Here is a 9791-nt window from a genome sequence, read left to right as displayed (position 1 = left end):
TCCATTTCGTTAGGTGCCAAGAGGTTCACAGCTGCTTTTCCATTTCTATCCATGGGAAGATAAAGACATTAACATAAAATTCAAAATAATTCCGAAACTTAATTTCAAAAACTTATACAAGGAAACGTTCCAGGAAGATTGAAGAAAACACGCTACAAATGTGAACTGCATATGATAAATTTATACTTACGTCCTAAATGTGAACGGTTCTTCAAGATTTGGAGCAGATTTTATAGCGGAGTGAACAGCAGCAATGACGTGTTTGCTGGTGTCAAAGTTGCTGAACTCTGCCATCCTCTGAAGTAGAGTCTCTGAAGGCTTTGTTTCCATCAACAGAAATACTGCTGCTGTGCGGATTTCATAAGCTTCTCCAAGGTTTTCATACAGTTTAAGTAAAATTGGACTGGCCACTTCGGGATGCATTTTTGTCAGTTTCATCAAAGCACAAACCATTAGAAGTCGCTGGAATTTGGACACACCAATTCGACCTTCCAGATAAGGTTCCAAATACTGGAGAATATTCGGATGAGCTATATTTCCAAGTGCAAGAATATGCAGCTGAATCTTTGGACTGTTGCCCTCTGTTATAGCCTTGTGGAGTTCGTGACCCAAATACGGAATGTATTTTTCTGTCAACGCAGTGAAATGTTTTGGTACCATGCGGCCGAAGACGTAAACTGGATATCGTACGGTTGCAGTTCGGGTGTTGACAGCAACCTCACGAAGAATAGTTGAGAAGGAAATCACTGCTGTGAGGTTTAGGAATGGCTGCTCTCTTACCTTTGGATCTTTGACTAGTTCCTGGAAATAAAGATTTTTTTCAATAAGTGGTCGGAATTGTATTATAATTGTAAGAACAAAAGGGCAATCGTTATATTTTATGATAGTTTTGTGATATGAATAGAGATTTAAATTATTGTATCTAACACAACAGCAATATATTGATTTTTTCTTATTGCTAGTGGGGTGGGACTAAGTCCCTTGTACTGCGGCCACTTCTGGCCTATTGTACCAGCCCCAGATGATAAGTGAGGGTGATTGTGGAGCAATTGGTGGAATGAAAATTGTCAGGGAAAACCGAAGTACTCGGAGAAAACCTGCCCCAGCGCCACTTTGTCCACCACAAATCCCACTTGGCCAAACCCGGGCCGCCGCGGTGGGAAGTCAGCGACTAACCGCTTGAGCTATGGCGCGGCCCTCCAATATATTAACTTAATAAATTTTACAAAATTCAATAATAAAAATAAATGTATACTTTAATTTTTTTTTCCTCCTTGGCACTACAGCCCCAGTGGGCCTAGGCCTACCTCCATGAACTTCTCCGTTCACTTCGGTTTTTCTAGATCTTACACATTTGGTAAGACTCCTTGGGCGGGTGATCAGCTCGTCGCAAGGCCTCTACCTGTACACAAACATCCATGCCCTGAGTGGAATCCGAACCCACGATCCCGGCTTCCGAGCGAGCAAAGACAGTACATGCCTTAGACCGCTCGGCTACCGTTATTTTAACAATATAAATTTTCATTAATAAAATTATTTGTTAGAATAATATCCTGTTTGATTGTAACTTTGAACACTTACGAAAAACATATCGAGGTAGGCAGGAGTTGGTGTGAGGGCCGAGCGGGACAAAAGAGCCACAACTTCTGCCGCGTCGTTGCCCAATATTTTGTCCTTACGTATGAGATCAGCTATAACAGAAAGGGCTGGAAGGGTTCCGGTTTGAGCGACGGAATCGCGGAGGGATTTCCTGCACAAAATATCAACAGTTTAAAAAAATAACGGAGATGACCTGCCTATTGATTCAGCCACCTTACGTGATCTACAAATGTTGTTTGTCGTGGTGAAGCACGCGATATGAAATGAAAATCATAGTATACTAGAGCGATCCTGTCTGTGATTGAATGAAACTTGGAAGTACTCACCATGCTCCCCATTTAATATTGCCGTTGAGATTTGGATTCGTTGGAGAAGATGGCTCTAGAGTTCTTGTTGCTTCGTCTATTTGTTTGCTGTCCATAGTGCGTAGAACACGTGTCATGAGAGTGAACTTGGAAAGTGTATTATCCTCAACCAACCAGCAAGGTTTCTCCAGTTCACTACCAATCTTAGTGGCGATCTTGACAACTGTCCGAACAGGGTCGATTTGTTTGGAAGCACGAAGTTTACTTTCTTGAATTCCCACAACGGATGGGATAAGAGGCATGCAGGGCGCAGAATCAACTTCTAGTTCAGTCTGTTCTTCGTTTTCCCTGCTACCACTACTGCTGCTGCTACTGCTGTAGCTCTTATTGCCCGAAGCCCCTATTTTAGCTTGCATTGATCTGCGGGTTCTTTTCGACTCTTTCCACAACAACTCACCACTATCATCCTGATCCTTCATGTTGGCTTCCTTTCCAGTTAATTGTGACTTCCGTGGATCATTAGATCTCTGTGTTGTGGTGTCCTCTTCACTGCTGCTTCTGCTGCTGTCAGTGTCCGAGGTGTATCCACTATCGCTTTTCCCTTTGAAGTGTGATAAATGTCTGTCATGACTGTTGAAACGATACACAAGATCTCCAACACTACGCTGGCCCCTAAGGGAGGGAATCTTCTGTGTTTTTGTAATTGATTCAATGGTGACATTGACGCGACTTGCTGACATACCCTTCTGGTCGTTGGACACCTCAAGACTCAGAAACACCCTGTTGGTAGTCACGGAGGACTGAATGATGAATTTGTTAAGACTGCCTGAGATGACAACACGGCTCAGTGAAGATCTCTGAAAACCACAAGATGGTTAATGTGGTGCTATTTTTTTTTTATTGCTAGTTGGGTGGGACTAAGTCCCTTGTACTGCGGCCACTTCTGTCCCATTGTACCAGCCCCAGATGATAGGTGAGGGTGATTGTGGAGCAACTGGTGGAATGAAGATTGGCAGGGGACACCGAAGTACTCGGAGAAAACCTACCCCAGCGCCACTTTGTCCACCTCAAATCCCACTTCAGACCCGGGATCGAGCCCGGGCCGCCGCGGTGGAAAGTCAGCGACTAACCGCTTGAGCTATGGCGTGGCCCATTATGTAACGTTAAACAATATGAAGATTAGTGAATAAATTTTAGAAAGATGTGGGTTGAAGCGGTAATGCCCTCGAAGAAGCGAGGGAAGTCAGGACAAGCGGTCTTCACGAATAGTTTTAAGCCCTGCACCTTCCAACTACAAAACAGGAGTGATAACTGTTCGACATAAAGGCCGTTAATTGTGTGACAGAATTATGTTCTAATGAATTAACCGTTTATGTATTGCCGCCTTCATTTCATCTAATATTCTATTTTATTTTATTTTCCAAACAATTATTATTAATTTATGGCGGGTTCATAGAAAATTATACAGAACGAGTGCATGACTGGGCGAATACTTACAGCCACGAGGTTGCCCACGTTCCCACCAGGCTGAATATTCTCAGAATCACTGAATCCAAAATGGTAAACCCTTCGTCGATTGCAATTTGAGAAGTTTTGGGACTTGATAATCTGAATGAGGGATCCCTTGGCGTCCAACGGTGCCAATTCCGGCTGTGCCCTTATTATTGCTTCTGGGAATGAGGAGACGTCGTACAAAACCTCGCACTCTCCAGTCACAGCGCTCTGTTAGGCGAAAATGTGGCCATTGTACTAGTATATTAATTTGAAGTACATTGAAAAACTCCCTGTCCTGTAACGAACATACCGACCGAGCGACTGCCGCTTTTCGGCGAAGTTAGTTACAAGTTTTGCGGATAGAGGTTGTCGCATGGTCAGCGCAACGGATTCCCACGGCCGTTAATTTCGGTTTTCTAGACTGGAGCCGCTATTTCTTTGAAAGCGCTCCTTATTTATCCTCGTGAGGCTGAGTGGACCCCGTTCCAGACCCACTACTTCTCAGAAAAAATCTGGCAGCGCCGGGAATCGAACCCAGATCTCTGGATGTGTAAGCAGGAACTCTGACCCCTACACCACTAAACTTCTCCTACAAGTGGCGCTTGCTCGGTCGGTATAGTTAGCTTGTGGACTAAAATCACGGAATTTGCTTTTTGTTTTGTTTTGGTTCATGAGACTACATTGTTGCCTGTATCTGTATGTGTATGATACAACAATATAATCTATATAACAATAATACACAGTGTATCCCTCCCTATAAATTCAGCATTACTCAACGAATCTTTACGAATCTTGGTTTGTGCATCGTGACATCTGAGACCATCTGCACGGTGTAATTCTTAATTCCCTCTCATCAGTAATAACAGTAAGGCAATCTCTGAAATTGTTGAGGCAAGACCTTGATATTGCTCGAACCCCTGTGCCCATCTTCATGAAACTAGGTACGGATTTCTTGCCACATCGATCCATGTTAACAGCATTCTTTATACATCCCTCCTATCGCTATTGCCCACACAGCAGCCTAACTAATCTTTGAGGCAAAATTTTAATATTGCTTGACTGCCTGAACCAGTATTCATGAAACTTGTGGGGCGTGTCACATCATCTGGGGCCACCTCAACGGTTTGCTCCTTCCAGAAATACCAACACTGCAGCCTCTATTATCCCTCGTCCATCGTCACTTTCCCGCCTTGCTCCGTGTTTACCCTGACGTGGGTCTGACAACAGCTTGGGGTTCTATACAAATCGAATTTATATCAATGTTTGACTTACTTACTTACACATACATAATAAAGTTTTGCTCCGCTTTTCGTTTCAATTAAGCAGTTAGTAGTGGAAGGAAAGTAAGCCATTAATTCTTCTCAGAACTTCTTGTACTTAATGAAACAGCCAATTTTTTTCTGCATTCCCGCTAATTTGGAGGTGTGTCGACTTGCTACTAGTCAGCGCCACTGGCACTCTCGCCCCGGTTTCCAGCTCTAGCCATTGGACGGTCTGTGTTACCTACCTCCATGACGCTGTACAGTGCGCTGTCAGAATTAGGGCCCGGGATGTGGTTCTGGCGATGTGTGATAAGATGCACTGCTTGAGTGTTCAGCTGGAACTGACTCACTATACCTTTCAGCATGTTCGCTTCTGACTCTGTGGTCTGCCTAGAGACGAGAAGTTCTTTTACCTAACACAAAAATATCACAATCAGTTATGTATTTTTGTCACTGCTCTGTTTCACACAAAAATAAAACCCCTTGGTTTTAGTCCGCAAGCGAACTATACCGACCGAGCGACCGCCGCTTGTCAGAGAAGTTGATGTCAAATTTTCCGGATAGAGGGTGTCGCGTGGTCAGTGCAACGAATCCCCACGGTCATTAATTTCGGTTTTCTAGACCGGAGCCGCTATATCCTTTAAATAGCTCCTCAATTATCCTCACGAGGCTGAGTGGACTCCGTTCCAGACCCACTACTTCTCAGGAAAACATCTGGTAGCGCCGGGAATCGAACCCGGACCTCTTGATCTGTAGCCAGGAACGCTGACCTCTAGATCACAGGCGGTCCTCCGTTTCACACATCTTCTCTTAATTCAAATTTTTGATCTCCGACTCCAAGCTTGTACTTCACTCTGGAACCCCCACCCCACCCCAATTTTAAAGTAGCCATATTTTTTCTATGAAAGTGTTCCGATTTCTTACACAAAATCCTTGGCACTACAGAAATGAACAGAAAATCCTTTTCACAAACACAAAAGCAAGCCTGCATTATAACAGAGTCTGTAACAGTTTACTTAAAACCAGGTCAGCGGAGATGGTTTCAGAAAGAGTCTCATATTGGACCGAAATTCGCAATGAAAATTTAGAAATACTCTCCTACGAAGGTTACAGATTAAACACAGTTTTCTGCCCTGTCTATTGAGCAAGGGCTTCAATATTTTCATTCAAGTTGGTAACATGTATTTAGAAAACTCACCAATCCATCAGAGTCCAGTCTGATTTCGAAAGGATTGCTTTTTATAGGCATTGGATTAAATGACAGATGACGATCGTCGATCTCCTCGGCCCATCCTTCAGGCAGTATGGAATGTACTTTTGCATACATTGGCTGCAGGAGCTGCAACATGCCATCCCTGTCCTTAATATCATGTGTTTATCAGACAGGATCAACGTTTACTGTCAAACGTCAGAGTAGCTTTATTTTAAAATACTTTACATATGAGACAATGAGGCATTGACAGAGATGAAGATGAACATATGGTCTTGTATGTTATGACATGGCGTACTCTGGTACAAAAAAGGTAAAGCTATCCCTGTAACAGACCGTGGAGGCCCATAGGGTTGTGAGATGTTGAGATTCGCACATTTTCTAGACAATCGGCTCATAGATGGTGGCAAGGCTGTCAGGCTTACGCGCCGGCCGCCCTTTACTCCCAAGAATATTCTCTCATACTCATTTCTGTTAGAGGCTGAGTCGACCCCAGGGCCATAGTGCGGCTGGAAGTGTTAAATCAGTTGAAAAAAAAAATCCATCTCACTGGGACTCGAACCCGCGACCTTCCGGCTTGTAGCATAGTGCGTCAACCAACTACGCTACCGCGTGCCCCCACTTTGGTACAAGGTTATCAATGTTTCAGAGGAGAATACTGCTTTCGTGTTCTGTTTAGAATATGAAGTTGAAGTAAGCAATGTATTCCTCGGAAAATAAAGTAGATCAAAATATAAATTATACTAGGTACGTCAGTTAACTTGTTATTAAAACTTGTTGTTACCAACCTGGGCCCTCAGGAGTTCCTCTGACTGANGAAGTTGAAGTAAGCAATGTATTCCTCGGAAAATAAAGTAGATCAATATAAGTTATACTAGGTACGTCAGTTAACTTGTTATTAAAACTTGTTTTTACCAACCTGGGCCCTCAGGAGTTCCTCTGACTGTGGTTCAACAGCAAGGCGTGCTTCCATCAGGATTCCTGCGTACTGGTCCGCTACTTGGTGTAGACCCGTCAGCGCACGGCTCTGTATGTTGTACAGGTACCGCATGTTTGTCTCCCATGCTAGACACAATTATCGGTGTTCACTGGGGTAGGAAAATCTCAATGTTCCTTTCGGTTAAGGGCAGAATTCTAGCCGGATCGACGTTCGACAGCCACCAAGAGATATCATTTTTCGTAACCAAATTAATTGCATGGAGATGTGCATCTGAGGTGGAGGGTGGTAAGGAATTGATAACATTCATGAGAGGTTTTATAAGAAAATATTAGGTTTTCCCAGATTTTCAGCAAACAGTGTGGCTGAATTGGAGTTCAGAAGAGGTTGCAGGAAGGAAATGTGCTGTACAGGATTGTGAAGTACTGGTACGTGCGTCACGAGTGAATTTTAGGTAACAGAATTTTGTTGTGAATGTCAGACAAATAATTTAAAAGTGGAGATTTCGGAAAATAAATTGAATAATAAAGTAGAAAAATCAGTATATTCGGCAGAACCAAAAAGTATTAATATATTTTTATTTAATTAATAGCATATTTACAATCTACTCCCGATAATATGGAGTAATAAGTAAATTTGTTCTAAGTGTGTGTCTTGAGTAGAGAAGTCATCCACTGATGATGCTCTGACAGGTCCTGTAGTGAAATGGTGATGGTTTTAATCTTCGTCACCTGCGGGCTGTGGTTGAGGGTGTATAAATGATTAAAAGAATGAGTAATTATATAGAAAAATATAATTTATATTCAAATATGTGAAAATACAGGGCGTTCAACCATTGAGGAAACCTGGGAGCAGCGCACAGCGGACACAACTTTTCTCGCAGTTTGCTGCTGTAACTGCCGATAACAGAAGGACTAATTAGCGCTGATAGACGCGCGCCGTCGGGTGCAGTAACTCGCATTAATACTCAATGTCTGTTAGATGTGTCGATAGGCGGTCGATAATTATACTGAAATAAAGTTCACGATTGAACAGTGTGTGTTTATTGTCGAAATTTTGCGAGGAAAAACTTACAGAAAATATATCCATAAGTTTCGTCGCAAATATCCCGACTCGCCAGTTCTCATTTCATTACATAACGAATTGGTATGGTACCCTATTTAAGAATTTATAAATAACAGTAACAATACTTCTCGAACTGTTTCATTTGGCAGTCTTTCTCTGTGTTTATGTAACGTATACAATTGCGTGGACGGGTATTTTTGAACGCCGGCGTTGTCTGTACTGTACAGCATCAAATGATAGAATAACTGATAAGATATTGTCCAGTTATTTGCCTGGAGTGACTTATAAGAACCAAAAAAACTTATTGTGGCTGGGTTTCCGGATACAAGTTCAAAACGTTACCGCTGCGCTAGCCTGCTGGGCGACACACGTAATTACGACTTCCGTTCAGAGGAACTTCCCTTAAGGCAGTTGATAGATATTCAGCTAGCCAAAAAATTAAAATCTCCGGCTTTCTTAACCTGAAATTTCGTCAATTTTTCACAAAAGCTCATATATTTTGCCAGTTCAGTACAACACCCATGTTCTCTACATAGTGTTGTAATAATGTAAGAGACATTCTGATGTTTCCCTCTAATACTCGTATGTGTATGACTGTGACTCCCAGATGTAACCTCACCTCGGGTTTTCACTCACAATGCTCTCAACTGTCCACTTTTCCTTATGCGTGTTTCATGTTGAGCACACATTATCTGGGTCATTGCTAGTTGCGTTCAGATTATTGGTTATACGACGTAACTGACCATTCTCGTAGTTTAGAATCGTTGGTATGTGTCTTACCTGGAACCGCTGCAATTGTCGCTGCTGTAAGCAAAGAAGAATAACAGTTACTTGACGTCAAAATTCGTGATATTTCTAGCATCATTTTGTGGGCTACAACATTATGTACTCTGAAATAACAGAATTGTCTTCCAACAGCCTATCACAGTCCAGCGGGTGCCTGTAAGTCTTGCCGTCCACTTACCTCTCTACCCCCTTTTTTTTTTAAATACAGGGTGAATCTTATAGAACTGGCCCGATGAATTTGATAATAATTCCGCAGGTGATACATATAACCGCTCACAATTACGACATAATAATCCGTGGGCCGTGCTGAGTCGAATGGTGTGCACATGATCCGGCAAGGTCAAGGACATTGCCGAAACATGTCTGCAGTGCGCAGGCGACAGTCATGGAGTTCACTGTTGAACAGCGAGTGTTTCTAATGCCTACTTGAAAACGGCGGACACTTTCAACACCTCTGATATGTGTAAATTACTTTAATATCTGTATGGTATATTTTATATTACAGCTCATTTCGTCGGGCCGGTTCTATATGAATCACCCTGTATTACACATAATACATTCATGAAGACAAGCAAACCTGAGTAGTGGAAACAAAAGTTGTTTGGTTTAAATACAGGCTACTGAAGTTTTATATGATGCTACGTTTTCGAAGCCACGCAATTTCTCATTGCGTTAGCCATTCGTTAAGAAAAAATAATTATCATATGTTGTGAGGTTGTTGCTGGGGTTATTATGAAGATTACTGTCATATGAGCTTTGACGCCATATGTTTTGCCAGATGTTTACAGACGTTTCGAGCAAGCATGCCCCCTCCATCTTCAGAATAGAATAGATCGTCAATATGCAATAATTCAGCAACACTTCTACACAGAAGTTGCAGAGAAATGATGGAATTAATAACTGCAGTTCTGATTATCAAATTCTAGTTCCTAGGAAACCCGCAGGGCGTCGTGTCACTCACCAATGTCCTCAAGACTAACTTACCAAACAGGAAAGGGAGAACAGCCTTCCACAACATATTTCTGGTGCTGTGGTGGATACTGCTGTGGCAAGTGGTTCTTTTAGGGATCATTTTATAAGCAACTCGGCTATAGTCGAAATGGCATGACCCCATGACGACGCTGTGTCACAAA

General features: G+C 42.5%; 1 protein-coding gene across 1 annotated transcript in view; it reads right to left on the bottom strand.

The window, feature by feature from the left end:
• LOC111864103 (vitellogenin-1) overlaps positions 1 to 9791 on the bottom strand; it is a 25667-nt gene extending 15876 nt beyond the window's left edge. Inside the window, exons 1-10 of the mRNA XM_023851128.2 lie at positions 9643 to 9791; positions 8653 to 8676; positions 6790 to 6935; positions 5859 to 5999; positions 4906 to 5073; positions 3402 to 3626; positions 1926 to 2761; positions 1582 to 1750; positions 191 to 801; positions 8 to 45 (exon numbers count right to left, since the gene is read on the bottom strand). Coding sequence (XP_023706896.2) covers positions 8 to 45; positions 191 to 801; positions 1582 to 1750; positions 1926 to 2761; positions 3402 to 3626; positions 4906 to 5073; positions 5859 to 5999; positions 6790 to 6935; positions 8653 to 8676; positions 9643 to 9772 — 2488 coding nt within the window. The 5' untranslated portion in view covers positions 9773 to 9791. The remainder of the gene's footprint in view (positions 1 to 7; positions 46 to 190; positions 802 to 1581; positions 1751 to 1925; positions 2762 to 3401; positions 3627 to 4905; positions 5074 to 5858; positions 6000 to 6789; positions 6936 to 8652; positions 8677 to 9642) is intronic.

The sequence above is a fragment of the Cryptotermes secundus genome, unplaced genomic scaffold, assembly GCF_002891405.2.
Source record: "Cryptotermes secundus unplaced genomic scaffold, Csec_1.0 scaffold708, whole genome shotgun sequence".
Taxonomy (NCBI): Eukaryota; Metazoa; Arthropoda; class Insecta; order Blattodea; family Kalotermitidae; genus Cryptotermes; species Cryptotermes secundus.
Note: the sequence above shows the minus strand (reverse complement) of the source record. Positions and strands in the feature narration are given on the sequence as shown.